The sequence below is a fragment of the Poecilia reticulata genome, chromosome 22 (genome assembly GCF_904066995.2).
Source record: "Poecilia reticulata chromosome 22, P_reticulata-male-v2, whole genome shotgun sequence".
In the NCBI taxonomy this organism is placed as follows: Eukaryota; Metazoa; Chordata; class Actinopteri; order Cyprinodontiformes; family Poeciliidae; genus Poecilia; species Poecilia reticulata.
In genome coordinates, this window is record NC_088851.1 from 9,271,287 (window position 1) to 9,297,719 (window position 26,433).

At 41.9% G+C, this 26,433-nt stretch overlaps 1 protein-coding gene across 1 annotated transcript; it reads right to left on the reverse strand.

Moving 5' to 3' along the window:
- Positions 1-136: 136 nt before the first annotated feature.
- Positions 137-24,458, reverse strand: plppr3a (phospholipid phosphatase related 3a). The gene is made up of 9 exons (XM_008399175.3): positions 22,663-24,458; positions 15,773-15,876; positions 15,297-15,482; positions 14,238-14,367; positions 12,750-12,945; positions 10,961-11,018; positions 7,917-8,090; positions 6,301-7,134; positions 137-5,244 (listed from the first exon to the last, which is right to left on the reverse strand). The coding sequence occupies exons 2-9, from the start codon at positions 15,851-15,853 to the stop codon at positions 4,255-4,257; spliced, it is 2,649 nt and encodes an 882-aa protein (XP_008397397.1). The 5' UTR covers positions 15,854-15,876; positions 22,663-24,458; the 3' UTR covers positions 137-4,254.
- Between the last annotated feature and the right edge of the window lie 1,975 nt (positions 24,459-26,433).

The following is a 26,433-nucleotide window of genomic DNA, read 5'->3' on the forward strand; positions in this document are numbered from 1 at the left end:
ATAAGAATCGATGAGGAAGATCCTTTTCATCGGAGTGGCGGTAAACGCCGCCATGGCATCGACCTCACTCGCTATTTTGAGCACTGCCTCATGAACTCCACGCATTGTTTTCAAGCACCACGAGATCAACCCTCAGTTAAGCAGACATTATTTTTTTTATTCAACAAAGTTATCAATGTTACACATCACCACAGATAGAAAACATTAGCCCATAAAAGAGGACTTTTAAATAATAATAATAGTATTAATAATATTAAGTAATTTCAAATATCTTACAGTCAAACTGGGCTCAAAGCTGTAGCATATTCACCAGAGGATTATTCTTTCAAAAAGGTTTAAGTACTAAAAAAACACACACTCTTACACACATGCAGCACAAAGTGACAGGCAACTTAACTACCGGCTCATCGTCTGAGAAGCACCTCTAAAAGAACACACAACTTGTGTCATTTAACAGAACCTCTTCCTAGGACAACTTTACAAAACCAGTTTATTTACCTTTTGGGTTTTTAGGGGTGAGCAGGTGGACAACGATGTCACCCGTCGTCGAGTCTTGTGTTTTGAAAAAGTACAATCAAATTAGTGGCCAAAATGAACCACGTGTGATTAAATGAGAAATCTTCTGTCTTGAAAAAAAGGAAAAACTTTATACAAGATATAAACGGACAAAAAGGTGTTGGGGTAGTTTAAAAGGAGCACCAAGAAGTTGTGCAAATCTTCCTTTTCTTATAGGCAAAGGACATGTGTCATACTTACTAGCACTCTGTGGTAAAGATATGCCTTAAGATAAATAAATTTTTTACTGCAGTAGAATAATCTCACAGTGAAAAGTTGAGACAATGCCAACATTTAGTATGAACCCAATTATTCAGTGGGGAGGGGAGGCAGACAAAATCATGAGTAGCACGGTTATTAGAACCCAAACCATTCCTATAAAATAACTATTGATGTTTTTTTCCAACCTGGTCAGACTTTCTAGGAACCTTTCATTAAATATTCATAACTTCCTGTTTCCATGAAATGTAAATATGATGTGACACATCACCTATTAGATGCTATCTACAAGACAAATTAATATTTGTGGGGAATGCCAGGAAATGGTTATAATTTCTACCATCACTAGCATAAACTTGTGGAGTTTGTGAAATTGTAAGACTTTAACTGGGACCTGACTATTCTTTGGTTTGATGAAAGAAACATTAGCTTCATTAAACATGGAAATGATGTTAGGAATGGTGACCAGCGAACGTGTAACTTTGGATTTCTAATTCTAATTTTCAGTGCGAGATTCTGCTACCGCATTGCGACACATCTTTACCAAGGGTCCATTCATTTAGACTGTTTATTGTGCAGCTGACAAAATAAATTACAGAAATCCTTAATCATAAATTTTTTTTAACTAATAAAAAAAAACAACCTTTAAATATTTTTTCTTGCCCTACGACATAATTAGACAATTTTTTGTGTTAGTTTGTATTTACCTTTTTGTCTTGTAATTAAGTGTATTACAGGACCTAATGGCTAAAACTAAAGGGTTGTCAGGAACACAAAAATGAATCTTTTCAATGGCAAAAAAAAAAAATTATTGACGAGCTAAACCTTTAGTGTTACCTTGAATTTTGTTTAGAGCTTTCAAATATTTTTTTGAATATATTAATATTTTGGGGCTTTGAGGGATTAACACAGTGATCAATGTTGCTTAATATTTGATGAGGGGCAAAATGAATACATTTGAAGTATTTTCAGGAAATATCTGTTAATTTATTGTTTTAGTTCTCCTGGGTTTAAAGCTAAATGGCTATTTTACCCATCAATCTCAGCAGTACAAGCAGCAATAATTCCACTTAGCGTCATAATTTAACTTCAAGATAAACAAGTAAACTTAATACTACATGTTTTACACAAGTTTCTCATTTTAATCAGACAATGTTTTGTGAAAGAACTCTCTTACATTATTAAATTCTCTCGGCGCCAAAGAAGCTTGGAAATTTAAATTTAAATATTCCTTTTAACCCAGCCTTACAACCACAGACCTCAACCGACACGTCCTTTTCTGCAGCGGTGCATGGAAATGCGTCTACTTTCAGACAGTGAGTCTGCCATTGGAGAAATTTGACAGTTTTCTGTCGAATCCCTCCAGAGCTCAGGTAGATCAAAGGATTTCGTCCATCGACTAACGTTATTTGAGAGGGATTCTTCTCGTTATGTCTTATGTTGAAGGCGTATTTACATCGGCATAGCTTCTACAAAAGTAGAAATACGAAAATCACCCAGACTGAGCACCAGACCCTGGTGCTTTGTATGGTTTCAAAACCTTCGCTATAGCTACCTATGGGGCTAAAACAGCAGCCATTTGATTAGACGTTTCTGTCATGTATCATTTTACTTGGCTCTAAGCAAGAAAGTCACATTCTGCTACCCAGAAAATGTGGGAATCACTATAGTAACCAGGGACACCAAATATACTAAGAGGAACCGTGAAAGAAGGATAAAAGAAAAAAGGACTTTCACAGTATAGCTTTTCTAAAATAAAAAAAGGCTCCTCATCTTTGAAATGTTAGATTGCCATAAAAGCAGGATTCAAATTCTCAGTGGGATTCAACCATCAATAAAAAAAATGCTTTAAAATAAAGGTTACACATCTGGTTTAAAATAAGAGCCTGGATTTATCAGAAAAGATTATTTCTAAAGAAAATTGCCAAGGGGACAAAGTTGGTGATGGAAGAATGATTGGATTTGTGATGCAAAACAAATAAAAAAAGAGGAATTTAATACAACCTGATTATTTCAACGTCTTCTTCTGAATCCCTCAATGACATGAACTTTGAAGATCAAAGTCCTTCAAAAGCGCAGAAAAAAATGGAAATGAGTGTGACTCCCCAGAAGAAAATTAAGAGAATTCATTTAAAATTCCTTGCGGCTCCCAAAGAGCAATCTCACCTGTATGTTTTATTAAAAAAGAAAAAAGTGATGGTGTGATAACTAAAAGGCTAACAAGAGTGACAATCACTCATAGCCCACAAAAGGTGAATGACAGTTGACAACAGTCCAGTTTGACAAAGTTGTAAATGAACACATTTGAGTATTCCTGAAGAGCTCTCCTGGGTAATATATCTAAAAAAAAACATTTTACAAACGGATAACTCCGGAGTTGTTTTGAAAAGTGTGTCCTTGTTAATCTGTGAAACTTGCGCAATGCAACCCTCCATCTGCTTCAGACGTGCTGGATGGGAAGGTTAGCTTCGCTGGCTTGAGCGACTTTGACACTTCAACGGGGGACGCGGTTGAGAAGCGTACGCTGGCATGGGTTCATAAACAAAACGCTCATCTACGTTCCGTGTTTCGGCTTCAATCTTCAATCCGTGGCGAGTTTCGCTCGCTGAAAAGTCCCACCGTGCCGAGTGCCCCTGCTGCACTTTTCATTTTAGAAGAGATTCTCTTTCCATTCCACCGCCTCTAATGTTCACAGCCATAATCCATTCAGTGACGTCCGTATAGGAGGTTGCCCAGCGGTGCATGATCCTATTTATACTCACCTCTCCTTCCTAAGTCGAGCATCTCTGGTGCATGCTGATACACCTGCTTGGCATCAAAAAGACAATGCCCTCACTTTCAAGCCTTTGTGAGCTGTAGTTAATACTCCTAAACCTGTGATTAAATTTGCTGAATTGGCCGTATTCTCTGCTGTACGGTGCATTGGAACAAGAGTGTTTCAGCTGGATAAAAAGAGATCACAGGAAAACCTCAAATGGCTGCTCTGGTTTCAGATGAGCATGCATTGCCTGTAGTTGTTTTCTCAGTCTCCTCCCTAGGGGAACTTCATTTAGCAAATCCCACACCATCCATTGTGATATCTCTTTCTCAGCTCCTTCTTTTGAACCCGTCCTTAAAGAAACTCCAGAGATGCTAACAAAACTGGAGGCAAAAGCACAAGCAGGCTTCACTTTTTTTTGCCTTTCCGTCTTGTTTTCCTTCATTCTCTCTTTCCTCGTCTCAGTCTCGGCTGGTGCTGTAAGCGAGAGAGACGAGGAAAAACAGCCACCCCGCTGTGTTTTTTTTTTTTAAGCAGCAAGACCTCCTTACAGTCCTGGGCTCCCTCGGTGGCTCCAAAACTTTTTGTCGTTTTTCAGAAGTTGGAAATCTCTGCTGACCTGTTGCAGCCTGGTTTCTTGTAATGCCTTCCTCAGTTCTGTCATTTCAAGTACAATGTCTAATGTTGACACAATGTCTGTTGTCTTCCCCGCCTCTCCCCAACTATAACATCCTCTCATTCTGCATGGCCTTGTAGTAGTGCTCCTGCTCGGCGTGGCTGCGGGACGACACAGAGGGCCGGCGGGGCAGGGTGGAGGAGCGGGATAGGGCCTGGCCGTGGCCGTCCATCAGCAGGTCAGGGTGGGGTGGAGGGGGAAGCATGCCGGAGTGGGAAGGGTGGGGGGGAAGAGGCATGGACGAGGAGGGAAGAGGAGGAGGAGGTAGCGGAGAGGCAGATGGGTGAGGAGGTGGAGGCATCTGGTTGGATAAAGGGTGAGGATGCATTTGTGAGGAGGAATGGTGAGAAGGGGGGGGCATTTGCAAGGAGGACGGATGAGGAGGTGGGGGCATTTGGGAGGAAGATGGGTGAGGGGGTAGGGGCATGTGAGGAGAGCTAGAATGAGGAGGAGGTGGAGGCATGGGAGTAGGACCTGAGTGTGGAGGCGGAGGCAACGGGGAAGGGGATGGAGGTGGTGGAAGAAGGGAGGAAGACAACTGAGGCGGAGGAAGCAGAGGCGAGGAGGCCGTGGGAAGGGGTGGCGGAGGCAGCTCCACTCCCAGCCCCACCCCCACCTCTGCACTCCCGCTGGTTGTGGAAGAGCCGAGCGAGTCAGTTTTCCCCGGCAGCGTCCGGTAGTCCCTGTAGTGGCAGACGTTGTCCTGCCGCTGCAGAGCCATGCGGTGCTTGTCGCCCGACGCGTCAGCACTCATCATGTTGCCGCTGATGGTGTTCCTCCACTCCCACGGCTTGCCGTTGCTGGCTGACACGCGCACAACCGGGTGGTGGGGGGCGTGAGCGTCGATGGTGACGATGCTCCCGCTGCCGGCGACGCTCCCCGGGTTGCTGCCGGTGCAGCTGTCTCGATCGGACGGGATGCGGTAGTACGGCGATTCAGAGCAGTTGGAGCCACCGCCTGAGGAGGAACCCCCTTCTGATGTCTTGGCCGACGAAGTGGTTCCTCCGTGACCCTGCTGCTTCGACATGGCTATGACCTGCAGGAAGTGGCAGGAGTCAAAGTATAAACTATATGATGACAGCAACATGTTACAATTACAGTCTTTATGAGGGAATAACTGAGAAAACTACTCGGGCAAATTGTTTCCTTCAGTGTTTGGCTTTGATTACTGCCTAAATAAATCATAGTTATTTAGTTTGTCCAGCATCTGGCAGTAAAATCATTGGATTTCTTATGGTAGACCAAAAAGGAGCACATAATTGTGAAACGAGAAATGATTGATAACTTTTTGCAAATGATCCCATAAAGACATACAAGTTTGTAGATCCAATGTGACACGATCTATAACATTTTAAGGTGGCCTCTGTATTTATGAAAATTGGAATTTTGCCATTTGGGTGGTACTATGGAAAACATCATTTTCCATAGTTCCATGGTGGTACTATGGAAAACATCATTTTCCATAGTACCACCCAAAAAAATGCGACACACTGCCATTTTGTAGCACAATCAACTAACTGTTAACTTCGACATATATCTCAAACATATCTTGACTTCGCAAATTGACGCCTTAAAACTGAGCCTCTGTCTTTAAGAGGCACCTACTTTCCGCTTTCAGCATGTCATCACAACAATGCTCCGTTAAGATGCCATATACAACTGTTCTTAGGAGCACCAGTGTGAAAAGTAGGTTTTTATGGCGAGCTCTGCAGATGCAGTTCAATCAGGTGTTTGCTAACTGCCGCTGCCGCTAGTCTGGAGGAACTGAGTGAGGAAGGAGGGATGCTCTGTAAGGCGAACGCTCAGCTGGAGAATGAGCTCCAAGAAGGAGTTTTGTAGAAGTAGGCTGCGCTTTGTATGAGCAAACAATTAGGTACCGCGGAATGGTTACTACAGGAAATTCAAAGATTCCTTACCTATATATGAAAGAATCAAAGGAGCGGCTCAAGGTATGTTTGAGACAAGGGAATAATATTATGACATGACATAAAACTAAAAAAGAAAAAAAAAGATTCTACACAATTCTTTGTAGAATCTCTGTAGAAAGTGGGGTTTAAGACGCATAAAAAGAGTTTTCTAGCATCTTTCTCACCTGAGTGACTCTCTGCTGGCTGGGAAGCTGGTTGGGGTGCGTATTGGGAACCCTGGGAGTCGACACCGCGATCGGTCCTGATCCAGGCTCTTTCACACTTCCTCCCTCTGTGAGTGACAACCACTTGGCTCTTGTTTTGGCACTCTTGGGGGAAACGGGTGGAGGCCGCGAGGCCTCTTCGGGGATGTGAACCAGCGGCGGTGCCACGACCATCCTTGCCGTTGCCGGCGCAGCAGTAACGCTGCTGGCCTGCACCGTCGGGTAAAGAGAAGAAGGCATCCCCTTGCTCTCTCCTTCCCCTGCAGCCGCCCCGCCGCTGCCTCCTCTGTCCCTTTCGTCGTCTCCCTCGTCTTCGTCTCTGGAGCTCTGGCTGCGGAGCTCCAGTGAGCGCTGCTTCCACTCGGACACCAGCTGCCGGGACCTCTGGGGATCGAAGGGCACGTGGAAGGTCATGTGGCGCTGCGTGACGACTGGCTCGTCGGATGGGGAGATGGGGCTGTTGCCATTTGCGACTCTGGGTAAGGTGTTGCTGAAGGTTACCATGGTTTCCTTGCCCATGGGGCCACGTGTTGCCAGGAGCTCCACATCGGCGCTGGCTCGTTTCAGCGAGGCCAGGGACGCCTTGTCCCTCCTCACCTTACTGCGGGCTCCGGACCCCAGCCCGGCCCCCAGCTCCTCCCTGCTCTCTGACACCCTGGGAGTCTTCCTGTACAGGGAATCGTGGCTCCGCTGGGTCAATACCCTAAGCCCGTCCTTGTGATGAACCGATGTCAGCCTCTGCAAAGAGGGAGAATCTTCCTCTGATGCTTTAAAATTTCCAACTGCGTACACAGCCTAAAAGACACAGGGTGGAGTGAGAAAAAATAATGAGACGGAAGTATTATACATATTAAATAATGAGTGTGAAAGCATCTTTAATGTGTTTTGGATGTTTTTCTATTAGTGCGGAGAGTGTACGTGAATAGCTGTCTCTTCCTATTTTTGCTATGCCTAAGGTCAGTTTAAATCACTGCCTTTCCCTCCCTTTCCTTCACTCCTTAAACGTCAGAAATCGCTCCCCCTTTCAAAAAGTGAGAGACTAGAGAAAGAGAGAAGCGTGGAAATTGGCAACGACAAGTTTTCTTAAAACGGAGTGTGAAATTCTTCAGAGAATCTTTATCGGATTATTTATTCTCTCTCTTCCCCTCCTTAATAGAAGTAGCTATAAATAGCATGTGGAAAAAAAAAATGCCGAGAAAAAAATATGGAAGCCACACAGGGAGAGGGGAAGTGGTGCAAAAATCAAGAATTTGTTAGCACGTGCTGTGACATTCTTCAAAGAAAGACAATACAACAATTTAACAGATTAATAATAATAATAATTTTTTTTTTTTACCATTCTGCATATTGACTCTTACATACACTTTGGAGGAGAAACTAGCTCCTAAATGAGAAGCTAACAACTTTTTATGTTGAAATTTAATGAAAAAAAAAGAAAAGAAAGATGATTTCATAAAACAGATCAAAATGATTGACCCCTGCTTCCATTTGCTTTGGCTCTAAATAGTCTGAAGCGCGACAGGAACCGCGCTTCATGCGTGCGTCGCACCGACCCGGGTGCTCTTCTCTCAACTCACCAGATAGACTCCGATGCCAGCTCCTATGAGGTACCCCACGTAGACGTCTATCGGGTGACTGCGGTGCTGCGTTATCTGAGTCAGGCCAGCGAGGCCTGCGGCCATGCAGAAGGCGAACACCAGCAGGGGCTTCAGCAGCTTAGTTGTGCTATTGATGCTGGTATTGAAGTACATCTGTGGGGAGAGAGACAGGCACGGATCGGCAAAAGACAGAGAGTTCAGACATGTTGGGGGATCAAGAGGCAGTTTGACACACTTTATTTAAAAAAATGTTTTCACATTTATTCAGGTTTTTTTTTTGGGGGGGCGGGGGGGGATTTCGTGCGAAAGTAGCACATAAATGTGAAGTGAAATGAAACGGACGTGTGGTTTTCAATGTATTCTGTCCCCTTTACTCTGACACTTGCAAATAAAACAGGATGTCAGGGCAGTAATTTGTACTGTTGACACTGTGATAAACATGATGATAAAATCTATTTATTACTTATTTTTTAGGTAGCTGTGCATTTACATGACAGCCCCACAAACAACTAAGGTGCACAAAGTAAGTCTATTTTTAAATTTGCTTGTATTTATTGATGCTTTTTTATTGAACAAACGGTGGAGAAAATAGTAAAATTATCAATCCCGACAATAAAGACAGTTTTCGGGTGTCTTAAAAGTCATTAATCTATCACAGTAATGATATGTCAGATTTCTTATTGTGATAAGTAATTTCTCACAATACATGATAAACAATACGACACATGCCCACCCTTAGACCAATTTATGAGAAACGTCTCCAGAAACACAAACTGTTGACTAATTGGAGCTGAACTGGGTTAGTTAATCACATAAATTATGTGGTTGTAATGAGACAAAATATGAAACAAAATATAGGGCACGAATAACCAGCGAAACATGACTTAATAAAAAAGATGATGTTGCTTCTGATAGGGTTTAGCTAGTAGGAAAAGGAATGGCGTGCGCACAGTTGAACAGTTTGACATCTTTTGACAGAAACGGAGTTGATGAGTGAGCAGGAAAGGGAAAAAACCCCCCCAAAAAACAAGAATATATTTTTCGCTGCATTCACATTTCCAGCATGCCTACTGCATTTTGATTGCATAAAATAGAAGACAGTTGAGTGACAGAATGGCAGGCTTTGCAAAAAAAAAAGCACCCTATTTTAACAAGCTTGTCCACAGGCCACTGAGCAGAAAAAAATCCTACTCTTCATAGGAAGAGGGAAAACCTGTCAGCGATGAGAAATTTCTCCTTACATCCCATATAGATTTACTCAAAATATGTTTGTGTGTTAGGAGATTTATCTCTTGCCTCTTCGTTTGTTCATAATCTTAGAATGTGGCAAAAAAAAAAGCTTTTTGAGAATTGAACAAAGGAATAAATGCATATCATTAATTGAGGAAAAAATACCTATGAGAGCACAGATTAGACGGCAAGCAACTCTTTTCCTCCTTACTGTCTTGCAACAGATGTCAGTCAGCGAGTTTTAATGAGGACACACAGGATCCAGTGATGCAGCAGTTATATAGCCACTGATGAGGATGAGTGTGTGTGTGTGTGTGTGTGTGTTTGTGTGTGTGCAGATGGGATGGTGTTGCAATGATGAAAAACAACGATACTTTGCAGCACAGTACAGACGCATCAAGACACACTAACCAATATTCACCAAAGATGAATGAAATAATCAACTTTGAAAACCAAAATCAGGTCACTGGTTCTTTCTATTTTTAGAGACACGCCTATAGATATCATGTGGTTATATGCGTGGTGGACCAATTGGAAAGGTAAAAATCCTGCTTTTTTCTGATCAGTGAATGCATCATACCTACTATAAACCAATGTCAATGTTTAAGGGCAAAGTCAGAGAGGCTACAAAAGATAGAAGGAATCCAGAAAGAAAAAAAATATATATATTTTTTACAGACGCATCTTGCCAGATCCTTCAGGCCACTGCTTTTAAAATGTCAACTAATAAGAGAAAGCAAGATTGCTTTGTTTTTATCGTTTTGCAGAATCTTAATTGTATCTGTAAGGGAATATGCTGGATTTGGAAACGTTGTGAATCTTTTGAAACTCTCACTGTTGAGGCAAGACTTCACTTATGCACACACACACAGAGGCTTATTTTCAAAGTTGGTAACACTGACTGTGCTAATTTCACTCTTTGCTAGAACACTTTGAAAATATCCCATCTGTCATCATTCAGTCTGTTTTGAGATAATACTGAAACGCGTGACTGCAGAGCCGAGTAACACAGTCAGCGTCCTCTCTCAGACATTGTGACTTCTTTTATTGCAGAAAACATTAGCATGTCTTGAACTGGTACAGCATACATCTACATATTGAGGTGTGTTAAGCAAAAAAAAAAAAAGAGAGAATGAGCTGTTCTCTGTCATGTAAATCAGTAAATATGCTGTACTTGTTCTTAGCTGAGTTTTATTTATAGATACCTCTGTATACTGCATTGATCATTAGTGATGCAGTGAGGAAGCTCTATATGTTTGAGATGCTTTAGATCAAATCATTGTTTTAATTTACTACAGAATATTGTTAATCCAGTTGAATCTTCAAATCATCCACTACTTGGTTCTTATTCATAACTCTTCAAGCCTTTGATTCTTCAAGTCAAAGGTTTGCAGAATCCATTCTAGGTATCTGGCCATAAAAACTCTGATCAGTGAAACTCAAAGATTTTGTGTATGATTTAAAAGATATGAACTTTTATTTTTACATAATTGGTAAAAAAGTAAAATATCTATTTTGTCAAGCGTTGGTGAAACGGAGAAGAAAAGTACAGTCACGGCTGACCGCATGTTGTTCCGTGTGGATTTCCAATGTGTCACTTTGGATTTTACACACACACACACACACACACACACACACACACACACACACACACACACACACACACACACACACACACACACAAAAACTAATATAAACAGAGTATTTTTCTGAGTATTTTTCCAGGATTATGAATAAGCATCCATCCACAGACACATCATGCTAGTAGAATCTTAGTAAGTTGAATTGCTTACAGAGATATAAACAGCTGCGAAGCCAGACAGCGTAGCATGCTGGGATGGAAAGGTTTTCCTACAGGAAAAGAACAGGAAAATTAGAAGTGGAAAATTAAAGATAGATGTTATTAAGCCTTTTTTTTACTTGTACTTTCCTAAGAATTTAGGTGACAAATGCAAAGTAGGGTATAATTGGTAAGTGGAAGGAAAACAACGATGGTTTTGCGAGCAAAAATCTGAAATTGCGGTCTGCAATTATATTCAACCTTACTATGGTACCCCTAAATAAAATCCAGTCCAACCAACTGCCTTTAAAAGATACCCAGCAAAACATTAATATCTCAGTATAAATTCATCTGCTTCCTGTTAGGGATAATGTTTCAGGAGTCTAGAGCAGGGTTGGGTTATAAAACAATGTCACAAGCTGTTCAACGTCCAAAAACAAAAAGAGCATGGCACGTTGTCAAACCTACACAGACATGGCCGTTTGCCTAAACTGATACACCAGGAGGTGCATAAATCAGAGGAACATCCAAACGAACCATTGGTAACTCTGGAGGAACTGCAGAGGTCAGCAGCTCAGGTAGGAGAATATTTTGATAGGACAGCTATTCGTCATGCACGGCCCGACTTTTACGGAAGAGTAGCTGGAACAAATCTTTAGCTTGAGCAGGGAAGCAGGTCAGAGTTCATGGAAAGATGTGTTAGATGACATAGTTAAATATATGGTAATCCTGGAAGGACTAATCCTTCTCTTTTATTCTTTCCAAACAACGCTCAACCATTGTTCATGTGTTGAAATGGCCTAGTCAAAGCCCTGATCTATTTAGAATCTGCGGCAAGGCTTGGGAGACGGATGCCAGGAAATTCATGTAATGTAAATGACATTTATGTTATTTACATTTAATTTAGTCTGACTTGTCTTGAACAATTTTACAAAAAATAGAACGTCCAAAAATGTCAGTCTTTGGGTCGTTGCTGGTACAGACAGAAGACTTACAGATATTGTTGCGGGTTGTTTAAGACCACACCACACTTTTCAGAATTGTACATGTAAACAAAAATTCTGAATTTGTTTTAAAGGTGCAATACGTGACACGGAAACTTGCTTCGCCTGTCCTAATGAATGCCCTCGGATTCTAGCTCCATTAACCACGGATGTGGCACACCGGGGTACGTAAGCGGAATTGAATCTGTCTGAGGTGAGACATCAATGCTTCTTATATTTAAAAAAAAAACAACAAAAAAACAAAGTGTTTCATAGAGATAATTTTTACACATCTTCGTCAATTTCTTCCTCCGCCTCTCAAAACCACTCGCTCCGTCCCACCGTCCCTGGCGACAAAAGGTAATAATAGAAAACGTGTCGTCCTATGCAAAACAGCTACGTCTGTAGGTATTTTAATAACGACTCCCCTGGAGAGGAGAAGCACTCGCATACACACTTGTAATACAGTTACTGGGATTATCCCTGTATCAGTGCCGCTAAGCTGTGATCATTCCTGTGTACGGATCTAATATGCCTTTCACACCGACTTGCTGGAGCTTGTTTGTCTGATCCCCTCTACAGAGCATCTTGTAGCTGCAAACCTGAATCCAAAATGCCCCTCCTGAACACAACCACAGGCAAATTTTTACTGAAACATTAAGTTTTTTTTTTTATTTCAAGTTTCATTTCATGAAATCCGAAACAAATAAACAGCTCTGGCTATTCTAATGCCAGTTGTATTCTTGCAAGGCGTGTTAAAATACTAAATGAACACATGTTTAATATTATATACATAAATATAAGCACTTTTTTTTTTACCTTGCTGACATGATTGCATATTGATCTTTCCCCATGCAGATGTCTTGAGTGATGTAGGCGTTGTTGTCACATGACACCCCCGGAGCCGTGTAATTGGGCTGGCACACGGTGAGGAAGAAAGGGGCGTGATAACCGGTAGCCAACTGGATGACATCTGTCACCAGGGCTGTTGCCAGGAGACCGAACACATGAACACCTGAGGGAGAGAAAGAGAGGCAACGGAGGTGAATGCAGCTTCAGCGAATGAACCGAAAAAAACAACAAAACAAACACCCAATGCCTTCCTCAAACACAGAGCGGTTCATTTCTGAGACATGTGTTGCAGTGAAGGGGGAAAAAACCCAGCGTGAATTTGCAGCAACCTGAAGTGACACCATAAGCTGTCAGTCTGATGCATTTTTACGCTCTCACACACACACACACACGCATGCACGCACACACACATACGCAGGCAGAGAAATGCGGGAAAGTGAATTAATTACTCTTTTGGCTTCAAAGCTCAAAGTTTGCCTTGGGTATTTCATTATCTCAGCTTCTTAAGTCGGTTTCATTTTAAGTCACCCTTCATTTAATGTCTGTAATTAGCTTATTTCTTTACTTTGAAAATCGAAATGAAGTCGGGAGTCACTGGGAACTTTGGATCACAGTAAAATTGTCGCTCTATAAAGAAGGCTCAGCTGAACTTGGATAACCGCAGCCTGAAGTACGTATGAAAACTTTCGTGATTTTTGAAAATAAGAAGTGGGCTCACAAGTTGGCGTCGACTGCGAGTTTTCTTTCATCCAAACAGGGGGAACATCCCAAAAGCTACGCAGACACATAAACTAACAACAATATTAGTTGAAATGCTCTGCAGCAGCTTGCACCTCAACAACATGTCTTCCGTAATTCCTGTCCAATATTTGGCCTTTCTGCTTGAAAAAGACTGCTGAGTTTCCTTTAAAGTGGTTGGCTTTTTTAGCGTGGATGCAAATACACTACAATATGTAAGTAAGAGCAACGTTTTTTTTGGGAGGGGAAATTGGTTACAATTCACTTCATCTTTATGTGGGAAAAAATTTTTTTGAATGAAATAAGTTGACAAAAAGTTTCAAATGTGTGAATAACAATCTGTGCCGGTAAAAGACATTATTTTCAATGTATATGCATATTTAAACTTTATGTCAGACAGAATCTAATGAATGAACAACTAATTTATGCTGAAGCTGTGAACCTGGTCCAGAATAGACAGGTGATAAAATATAATTGGAAATTGATTCATTGCAATGTGACTAAACTAGTTTTTTCTAATGAGCTCCTACAATCCAACAGTAATTATACCAAATCTTGATTGCTACAGTGACTCTCGCTAAGTCACATTTAACTGAGTATTAGTGGAAGTTTGTATAAATATACAAATTTTGACCAGTGTGGATTGAGTGTAAATTCCCAGTAAACTCATTGTAGCTTGTTTGTGACTTCTAAACGGGCCTGGAGGCCGGGACGTACCGACAAAGCGCACGGTCCTGCGCAGGAACGAGTTGAAGCTGCAGCCTCCGGCGTTTATGCTTCCCTCCGACTTGGGGCAGGTCTTCAGTTTGGACTGCATGCAGTACATCACCGCCTCCCCCAACATGATCTACGGCCAGCAATGAAGAGAAGCGGAAAAGATTGGCTTTTTCAGCTGCTTGCATTTTGCGAGACAGGAAGAGCAGAGTGGAACAAACACAAGCGTGGAGTAAAAGTGTTAAAGTGCTATTCACGTCAGGTAGAGATGTCTGTGATTTTGATCTACCGTGGGAAGGTACGGCGGGGTGAAAGCAGAGCAAGGTGCTATCGAACAGTGATCACTTCCAGTCAGAGTGACAAATGATCGCTGCTCGTTTCCATGCTGCTGATGGATTACGGTAGTGTGTGTTGGTGTTTACCAATTTGGGGGGGGCATGGAGTGACTTATAATGTGTAATGGAAATCTGGATGTTTATCAATCTAAACGTCGATGTTGCATTAGAGAGGGCAGACTAAATTTGCTAGACATTTGCCTATTTGTGCGACTTTTGTATTTCACTGGAATTTGCACGAGGTTTAGGAAACTCTACAGTAGTAAGACGTTGGTGCTGTGAGGTGAACTGGAGGTCTGTGTACAGCTGAGCAACATCTGCACAACATGAATCCATTACATTTATTTTAGACACAAACCCACCAAGAATATCTGCTCAGAAAGCACATTGGCATGCTTTAGATTACTCATAGGTGCTTGACAGAGTAGCTAGTAACATGAAATTTCACAACTAATTAGTCATATTTCATGCATGTGTAAAGAAAAAAAAGTGTTGCTTTTGCTTCAACAGGACAGGAAACAAATTTATAAAGGACAATCCGAACCAAATCGTGTAGCACAAAAATAACACTGAAAACTAAATACATGGTTTATGGTGAAACACAGCAGTGGCAGCATCATGCAGTGAGATTGCCTTTCGCTACCAGATGCAGAGTTTCCTTTCCCCTCAACTTTGCAAATATAACACGACGAGCTGCTTTGTGTTGAAAGTCGCGAGACGGACTTACGGAAGCGGCTGGGCCGGCAAACGCCAAACTCAGCAGCATCAGCAGAGGGATGAGCTCATCTCCAGTCTCCACGTAAGGCATGGAGAGGTCGCGGTCATGGCAACGGAAGCCCACCATCGCCGGGGAAAGGACATCTGTCAACTCCAGGAAGTACAGAGACACCAAGGAGGACAGGACAATGGGGAGCTGGACGGGAATGTGTCGACACACACACACACGTTAATTCACAACACGTAAAACAAAACCAAGGACAACAACTGACAGGCATTTGATTTATTTTGTTGGAGTGGAGTAAGTTATCGAATGTTTCATTTTAGCTGCATGCACACACAACACACGTGTAAGAAAAGCTCAGATATTGGTTTAAGGTCGAAATGTTTAAGCCAGAAATATACAGAGGTGACAATTTCAATAAAAATATATAAGAACTGTTGCATTTCAACAATAATTATTTCATATTCCCAACTTATCCGTACCTCCACAAAATAAAAACACGGCAGCAGAGTCATGCTGTCTTTGGGTGGTTTCTTCTTGGCTTTGGTTTTGGGAGACGTCATCTTGGGGTGGGACCAGTCGCAACCTGTTTGGGACGACATTGCAAACGGTTATCTGCTGGAATGTCCGGAGGACTTTGGCTTATTTTTCTAATTGTTGAAAATTTTGCCTTCCTGTTCCCTTCCCAACCAACGTAAGAGTTGGACATCCCCATGGTGTTTAGACTTGGATATAACTCTCAGAGCAAATGCGCACGCCAATGCTCAGTTCTCTCGAGATTGTACCAAAGGGAGAACAAGACATAATGCGGTCGACAATTTCCTTCCTGATATCTTGTCCAACCATGCAAAAACACATTCAAACCTATTGGCAAACTTATTGAGTTTAACAATATTATTTTAAGGCATAGCAATGTTTGTGTATGTAAACTGCATTTGTAAAAGGGAGGAGAAAAAATGACTAAGAAACTGTCAGCCATTATTGTGGCTTTTAGGAAATGGAAACAGTTTTCACGCTGTGAGAAAACGGGACATGCCTTTTGATACAGCGGATCATCATCCATTTGATGTGATACTGTTGTTACTGCAACATAGACACATGACCGACGAACACTGTTGTGTTGGGATGCTTAGCAGCGAGTGTGTGTTTGCAGTACCTGGAGCTGCTTTATAATCAAAAGACATTCTAGCTGTTTTGGTTCTTCAAAGCAGGAAGCATTTCAACAACCCAGCAGCTGTTTAGCCCAAATTTATCTTCCACACACACACTCGCATACACACAGACATATATATATATATATATATACACACAGTATGGTGTCTTCAGTAACTTTAAGGGATGCAGAAGGCCTCCGAGAGAGGAAACGGCCAGAGGCACAGATGGAAAGTCAAACAGAGTTAAATATTCACAGTTCTCCCTACAGCTCCCTCTTCCTCCCAATACCTTCCTTCCCATCCTGTTGATTTCTTCCTTTCTGTATCTGTCAATCTCCCTGCCTCACACATCTCCTTGTCCCATATTTTTAAGTAGTTTCGCTACTTCTCATTCACGTACCATCTGCTCTTTGTTGATTTCACCTGATTTCTTCATATCTGATTTCATTTTGCTAACACTTTCCACCTGACCTCTTTCCCCCTCTCGGTGTTATTTCTCCTCCGGTTTATCCTCACTCTCGCAACGTTAGCTGTGCCAAATATGTCTGACGGACTATTTTTGGGGCGGTATTACTTTTTGTGCAAGTTTTCATACCTCTAGAAATTACTTTATTGGGATTTTATGCAGTAAGCCAACACAAAGTACTACATAACTCCAAAGTAGTTATCCCCCCAATGTACTTTGGAACAACCTTTTCCTCCAAGAGTTGCAGCTTTTACCTACTTTAAGCCATGTATTGTTTGAAAAATAGGTCTGGCCTTTGACTAGGCCATTCTAACTACTAAACTACCACATAATTGCAAAGTATTCAGCCTCCTTGAGTCAATACTTTGGAACATTTTTCCCCATTGAGAACCGAAAGTTCTGTATATGTCTCTGTTAGCTTTGCCCATTTATAGACTTTTACCCCATTATTCTTTACAAGACAGGTCTTTGATTAGGCCATTCTGACTTGTTTTATTCAATTTTTTATCTACCTTTCTTCATCATTACATCTTTCCCTTTTTTGTCATTCTTCACCTCTCTATGCCCGACTACGTTTCATAGCCATCATCCTTCGGTTTTCTTTTCCCATCATCGTTTCTTTGGCAAGATAAGAGACCCTGACCCTGAGGCGTTGTGATGCACCGAGAATCAAATACTTCTCCCATCTAATTTCCATGACTCCTGGAAACGTGCCGGAGAGGGGAGGAAGAACAGGACCGAGATAAGTACACATCAAAAGAGAAGCATGCACATTTGGAGGTCGAGGGGAAGTTGACAAAAGGGACTGGAATTAGAAACGGAGAAGATGCCGTGAAGGAAGAGATTCCAGTTCGGCTGAAAGAAGCTTAGCAAGATGCTGAGGACGGGGTCTCACTCCCACTAGCCGCTTGGTCTCAGTGACCTACTCCAGTCAGCATTTAAACCTCATCCTAACTCAGATTTCACACACACGCGCGCGCGCGCACACACACACACACACACACACACATAGAATGAGCTCAAGGCTCAGAGAAAGGGGGTCGTTTATCTATCACGCCAGCATTCGTCCTCTGGGATACATCACATGAGTAAGTGGCTGGAGCTGATGTACACTCATGCTTGCAAACATCATGAAAGTGTTTGGATAGGGCTGTACTGTAAGCAGTCTGTATGCATTGTGCCTGTCCATGTGTGAACGAGGTGAGCAAGGCAGCGGCGGTGGTGGTGAAACGCAGCGTATGGATGCGTCCGGCAAAGCAAGCAAGAAGCGCATGTTGCAGAATAACGTGAAGATTTAACGTCGATACCAAACATACGGATGGCTTCCGATGTCAAGAATAACCCAGCTTCAACAGAATATCAGTTGAAATTGATAGACATAAATTGAAATTTATGTCTGTTTAGTAGAGAACTGGCAAATGTGATCCAATATCAGAGTTCGACATGATACTGTTGTTGGGTTGGATATTGGGTTGAGGTTACCAAACCGGAGAACATGGTCGTTGTGTTGCTGGACGTCACATTTTGATTGATTTCATTCAGGACATTTAAGCTATCAGCTCAACAAATGCTGCACACTCAAAAAGACTTTTTTATTATAATAATTTTTTTTTATTTTTATAAATTGCCCCAAAAACCAGAAGAAGAAAAGTTTCAAATCTATTAACAGATGAACTTTTCAGAACTGGCAGTTCATTTAAGCGTTGAACATACACGCGTGGTGTGTCATGGACGCCTCCTGGCAGTGGAGACCCTGGAGAAATGAACCACCTTCTGCAGAGCAATTTCAGTGTTTGAAGGAGGGAAAATGCTAAATAAATGCGTGTGTTTTGTGCAAACATTCAGAGCAGTGAAAGTTATTTCAAACAGAAAACTCCAGAGCGCTGCAGGGAGCAAGTGGAATAGTAATTGATTGCAAAAAAAAAAGTTTTCATTAAATATTTCAATTTTTTACCTCAATCTAGCAATTCAACTTTGGCACAATGTAGGAAATATTTCAATGTACATGGAGACGCTGTGCCAGCACCGCTAATGATGCTAACAACAAAGTAAATGTATTTCTTGGCATTGTTTGATTGAAATAGAAATCTACTATTCTCTGAAGTTGATTAGGGCTAGCTTAAAAAAAACAAAAAACATTTTGACGGAAATTCCAGATTTTCATACAAGATGTTAAATGCTGCAAAAAAATGAACTCGGCTCTGATCAGGATCTTGTGGGAGCAGCTGTGGTGGGAGGACTGGAGGCGGCTCCAGCAGTTTACTGCTTATGAAAGTTACAGAACATATAGCGTTGTTTTTTGCTGACGTTATCAAAATTTCAAAAATCCGTAGTGGCAGACATTAATAAAGAAGTTTAGGTTAAATATTTCAATTTTTTTTAATATATATTTTTTAATGTTTAATAAATATCAGATAAAAGCTGCAGACTGACGGAAATGTATCAAGCTTCTGCACAACACAACTTATCAAGTACATTTTTTGGTATTTTTGTTTAACTGTTACAATTCCCAGAATATAGTCTGTTAAAGAAAAAGAAGCTATCAATAAATAAAGCTGAAATGCAAAGTAAAAAGCGATAAACATTTGGGGCACACGAGAAGCCCGCACGTAAATTACGCTTAAAAAAAACTTAAATTGGTGTTAACGAATAAAAGTTTTTTATGATTGGAGCAATTCAAGTTTTAGATGACTGAAGCGCGTGTTTGCTAATATTTTCTATTCCGCTAATATGGTTGCATTTTTATGAAGTCCTGTGAAAACCCTCACAAAAATATTAAAGTTAAAAAAAGGGAAATAAATAGGCCTGTAGTAAAAGTCAAGACTGCTAACTACTATCTAAACGTTGGAAATGAGTTATGATTCTGTGCCGGACAGGTATTTACGAAGCTAGCTGCTGTCTTTATTTAGAAAAAAGAAGGCTTAAGTTCTTGACAAACCTTAGTTTATATTCAGGCGAACGTACCTGTTTGAGATTTTTTTTCTTTCATATTAACTTCTCAGATTTTCATGCGTGCTTATTTACTAAAAGAAAAATACGAAATGCAGCTTGTGACATCACGCTGCAATAGGTCTGCTCTACTTTAATGAACGTGACCTTTTAAGTGAGTGAAAGAAAAAAAAAAAAAACCATCAAATCCAAGTCAATTACCTGACATTTATGCTACCGGATAAAAAGAAAGATGGTTGATCACAGATCATTTGTTGAACATTTCACGGTCAAAAAGCGATTAAGATGAAGCATTTTATTATTTCTTTGTGAGCATGGTTCACAGTTTTTTGCTGGTTTAAAATTGCGAGACATCAATAATCTTCAGATTCCAGTTTTCAAACTGCTCTAGCCGTCCTAATGTGTGGCCTACACTCATGATGTTGGTAACATTTACGAGATTTTTATTGCTCTTTTGGATAAAAAAACCCAAAACAAAACAAAAAAATCGCCCACATTATTAGACAAAAGGAGGATGTCATCTGTTGTCATTTCAGAATCATCAAACCCAAATATTACTTGTTTTGAATTTCAGGTTATGGGTTATTTCTTTCCACCCGCTCTTAAGGCTGCCTTCATGCTAGAAATCAGCCACTTTATCCAATTTTTGAACCGTAAACAAAACCCAGCTATTTTTATCTCGTCAGTTCTTTTGAATAGCAAGGCAAAAGAAAAAAAAATCAGGAGCTCTTTTACGGTTTTGCAGGACATAGACTGGGTCCCGTTGGGGGATAGTGCATGTGCTATTACAGATCAATACAGACTTGTTTTCAGTGATCACTTTTATCCTTTGATGAAGCATTTATTTCCCGGCGGGAGTGGCGACCTCCGAGATGAATGTTCCCTTCCGTCGGTTCAGTTAAGTGTTTTAATGAGCACGAAAATGACATTAGTCACATTCTACGCCCATCAAAATCATTACGTCCGAGCTAACCTGACCACCAGTGCAAAAACCTTTAATCAGGATATGTCGCATGGTTTCCACCCCACACAATGACTGGAGAATGTCGATGAAGGGAAGAATGCTGCTCCAGCTCTCTGGGCTTAAAAATCCATTCGAAGCTGCATTATCATTATTATTTCAATAGATTTTGGGAAACGATATCTAAAAACAATAACAAGTGAGGATCTGTTTTTTTTTTTTTTTTTTAGGAAATGGAGAAACCTAAACAAGCCTAAAATCAGACAGACTAAGCAGTTGTTAATTTGTATAATAAAAGCATTCGCATGAGGGAATTTCACTTTGCGCACCACTACACGTTTATATTTCCATGTTATGTGCACTTAACGTAACTGAGCATCCACACACGTATTGAACCTTATCGATACATTGTGGGACGAGACCCAGGCTAGCGCGACTCATCCATGGGATACGGTGGATCAGGAAACACAAAAAGCAGCCAAACACCAACGAAAGCTGGCAACCTGGCGCGGGACGGCAGGCCAGAGGTTCCCTGCAGAAGATAGCGAGGGGAGCCAAACTTCACAAACTGCTGCCATCTCAAAAGCGACGCCATCAGCCTCCAGACCACGCCAGACTGCTACACAGCTATGACCCCTGAAGAGAGCAGACTGCTCAGGAATAAAGTGTTGGTGAGACATAAAGGAGGATTCGGTTGTTAAACCACACCCCGAGCTTTTAACGTCTTATAGAGCATTGTTCAATTTACCGTCCAAAATGTCATAGAAACCATACTGAGACGTGGAAATCGTTAGGTAGCTATGGATGAGCAGCAGACATACACAGCTCAGGTGGGAGTATTAGTTGTGCACGCCATAAAACCGGGTTCAAAATAAGAATAAAAGATGAATGCCCTAAAACGCAAGTCCAATTTGCAGTTTATGTGGAGCCTATGAATATGTGGAAAAGGATGCCTGGGTATGATAAGACCAGAATTACTCTGCCTACATGTGGCAGGTTGCAACACACAATAAAACATGGTGGTGACAGCGTCATGCTGAAAGGATCCTTATCTTTGACACAGAGCTAAATGCAGGATAATCTTTGATGGGAAAAGAAAGAAAAAACTGTTATATGATACAAAAGACCGGGGCGGCGGTTCCCCTTTCAGCAGGATAAGGACCTTAAACATGGAGCCACTGCTGCCTGCAAAGGAATGCTTTACCTTGCAACAAAAACATATTCTAAAATGTGATCCTTTTCTTTCCACTATCGCTACTTCATGATTCTCAAACGTCTACAATCGCAATAAAAATACACTGGACGTTTGTGCTTGTGTTGTGACAAATTGTGAAAAAAAAGTTTAAGCGGAATCCATTAGAAATGCCTCTTAACTCTCACATGGACCTAAAGGGGCCTTCCATTAGTCCTGAGGAGGAGGGAACACCCAACTTAATTCACAGACTGAGGAGGGGGAAAAAAAATGCTGAACCCTCGTGCTTACTCGTTTTTGTCCTGATTAATATGAGTGCAGAATTATCACGCCGATTGCATCTTTTCTAGAGGGATTCAGTATGTTCAATTTGCTTTGATTGCTCTGGGGGTTTTTTTTGTCCCCCCCCCCAAAAAAAAAAAAAAAAATCAGTGTTTTAAACATGAGCATTTCACATCTACCTCTCCAACAACAGAAAAAAAAATAAAAATAAAAAATAAGCAGACCGCCTCAGATCATCAGTTACAGAAACGTGAAAGCCATGTGCTGATTGTCCGCCTCTCACCTCCTTGCGCCGGGGAGGAGAGAGGCAGCCCGCCCGCCTGCCTGCTGTGTAAATCCACGCGGAGGGGACGGAACGCTTTACTCACCTCTATCCCGGGGGCTCCGTGAATTCACCGAGTCCCGTCGCCCCCTTCCCCCCCGGCGTGGCCGCGCGTGCTGCTCCAGTTTTGCCGTCGCGCCGCCTCTGCTAATCCATCCTCCGGCTTCCTCTCGAGTCACCCCGAAATTCCAAACACTCCACCGGGGATAAGGGGTGCGAGGCTATTCTGGGATCACGGAAGAAGGAGACGGAGAGACGGGAGGGTGGGAGGGAAGAGGGGATGGTGGCGTGGCCACAGGAGGAGCAGGGATGAGGCGAGGAGAGGAGATGAGAGGAGGGATGCTGATGGTGGAAAAGTCCCAGTTTTGACGCACTTGCTCCTGGTAACAGGCTCCTCTTGCATTCCGCTTCCTGGCTATGGAGAGAGGTGAGACTCTCACGCGCTCACCCGGTCCGCCTTCTTCTCACCTGCGGGCTTCCATACATCCAGCAGAAGCTGTTGCTGGTGAATAAAATGCATCCATGTAATTTAAAATAATAATAAAAACAATTTAAAAAAAGAAGAAGAAGGAATTTTATAAGCTCAGCATCCGTCACAGGGTTTCTCAGCATGCACACATAAACACACAAAGGGGTTGAGGAGGTGTGTGTGTGTGTGTTATTGGTGATGGTAGTGGGGGGTTACTGAGGGAGGAGAGAGAGTTGCGGTGTGTGTGTGCGTGTGTGTGTGTGTGTGTGTGCTTATGGTGGGGGGAGGAGACAGTCTGGTCCACGCTTCTCTGCCGAATTCCTGTTTCGGGGGGCGACACAAACAAAGGGGTTGATTTTTGGAATGTGAACCTCATGTGCGCATGTGCCTGTGCGACTGTGTGTACATGTTTGCACGAGCAGCCGACGCGCAGAAAGTGAAGACGTGTGTGTTTGGAGATAAACTCTGCATGTCCGAGCAAAAAGCTCGTTTGTCACACAGCACTACACCTGAACCCCAGTGCTTTCATTTAAACGACCCGTGACGTCTAGCAACCGTCACCCGCAGATGAAGGTTCACGTGCGTCTTTGCCTTTTGTTTACTCTGAAGGGTGTGGCGGGCGGTTTGACCACGGTGGTGCGTTTAGATCACCCCGGAATCCAATAATTCCCCCCCGCAAACGCAGCCTCTTCTGACTCATGTCGAATGAATGACGCTGCGGTAATTAACATCAAAGAGTCTCGCTTGCACGTGCGCACGAGCAAAAATGGTCGGCGTGCGCATTTTTGGTGCTTTCAGAAGATGCTCTCTGTGAGAGATCTATAACCTCTGCGCTCACTGTGATGAATTATTAATGCGGCTTTTAAAGCGAGGCTTAAACATTTCCATTTGGAGCCCCAGTTTACCCCCGTATTCAGTTTCCCCCGCAATGTCAGCAAGTGAGAAAGCCGTGACACGTTCAGGGGACACACGAGTCCAATGTTAACACGTGTGTATTGGAAATGTATTAATACCCCATATCTCAAAGTTTAGTATATTTAATGTAGATTTTATGTGACAGACCAACACAAATAACCATGACTAATACAGCTTACACATACAAATCAGAAAATTGTGGTAGCCCCGCCCCTTTACTTAATACTTTGATACAACTAAATAAAATAATTTGCTGTCAGAAGTCCCCAATTTTTTTTTAATTGATCCCTCTTTGTGTGATTTAACCTCGGAATAAATCCAGAAAAGTTTTTTTCCTATCAAGTTGTGGAGAAGTTTTAACAGGGTTAGGTTTTAAAACTATCTCCCCAGCTATGGGCATATCACAATTCCATCCCATCATCTGAAAATGGTAAGAGTATGACACATCTGCAAACCTAACAAACCTAAAGTCAAGGGATGCATTAGCATTAATCACAGAATCAGAAAGCAATAAAAGGTCCTGCTAAGTTTGGTCTCATCTGACTAAAACGTCTGGCCTACATCCAGGTGCGTGGTGAAAAACGGACTCTGCAAGTCACCCTGAACACATCATCCTCTCAGTAACACTTGATTATGACAGCATCATACTGTAGGAACTCTTTTCTCTTCAGGGAAAGGGAACTTATCTAGAATTGGTGGGCAGATAGATGGAGCTCAGCAGAAGTCAGTCCTAGAAAAAAAACGTGTTAAAGGTTGGAAAGAACATAAATCCCAGCAGGAATGACCCTGAACACCCAGACTGAGCTGCTATGGAACGGCTTACTTTGAAGCATATTCATGTGTTAGACTGGCCCAGTCAAAGACCATACCCAAAATGACTTGGAGCAGCAGCTGTCGCTAAAGGGTTTCCACAAAGATTTGCGTCACTGGCCCGAATCTAAACGCGTGCCACACTTTTCATATTTGTGTTTGTTGAAACTTTTGAAAGCCATGTATTATTTTTACTTCAATTTACAATCGTGCTGCTTTATATGTTGCCCTGTCACATAAATCCCATCGTAACAGGCCGATGTTAGTAGTTGCAACATGACAAAATGTCAAAAAGTGAAAAAGATGAAGATCTTTTTCCAAGTCACTCTCCGGGCAGGAAAAGCTCGCTATAGGTGAGGAGCAGGAATTCGTCTGCTGTCCAGCCTTCAGAAGCTTTACACCCATTTGGATATCCTGCACACCCCGGCCCCTCCTCTTCTTTCCCACCCTCTGTCACTGGCCTTTGTTTGACTGCTTCATGGTGAGAGAACAGGGGAGCCCCATTTATGGCGTCAATCCTGTCTCTAGTTGCCAGGGAGCTCTTCTGGTATACTCACAGGCGCTCCCTCGTCTGTGATTCCCTTCACCCCCTCCCCTTCCCCCCGGCCTGGGTAGAGCCTCCCCTCCCCCCCACCCCCCATCTCTACAATCCTGTCCTCATAGAGATACAGGACAGCTACCCCTCCAACAATACCCAAGGGTTGGTCACAGCTGGTAGGAGCTAATAAACTCATCGCTCACTGTGTCTGAATACTGTTTACCTACATGCAAAGCGCTGTCAAGAGGAAGAGAGAAGCATGACGTGGTTCATATGTTGATTCTTTGATTTTTGATTTTTTGCTCGAAACTCAATCTTCTCACCATAAATTTCCCAATATGACTAAAAAAATGTATGTTTCTAATTACAGCACTGCCAAAAAAATAAATAAATGAAAAAAATCACTTTTTGTCATTTACCCTGGTTGGATGCTAATTGCCTGCTGCGGGGTATGTGCATTGGGGATTTTAAAATGTTTTAATTAAAATGACTTTTGACTGCTGTTCATATGTGACCCACATAGCAGATTTTTTTATCACTGACTGTACATGTATTTTTGCAGAACTTTTATTCTGACTTTAACACTTAGATAACTATTGCAGAAGATTTTAGAGTGACGTTTTGTTATAAGGTTATGAAATATTAATGTCTTACCTGCAGCAGATGACGCTCTTGGTGTCCTGCTTTGGTATAAATTCACATTAGTTGGTGTCAGCTAATGGCTAATCCTAGAAGGGACAAGAAAAACTAAAGCAGTGTTTAAACCAACAAAAAAAAAAAAACGAAAGCATTTTGGTTAGCCTTGTCCTTACATATCAGTACATTTATCCATCCAGCTGAAATCTTAATCAGTTCTGTGATTGGATTCTGATTGATTTCTTCAGCGTTTCCCCTTTCAACACACCTGACAAAGAGACCATTGTTTGTTCTATCACAGCCTCGGGCAAACTGTGCGCAAGTGCAGAGAACTGATTGGTTTTACCACCATAGCAGTACTTTTAACTAAGCAGTCTGGCAAATTTACCATTAGTAAGTTATTAGCATGCTACTTTTACCTCTAGCGTATCATTTTCTAAACCACACCA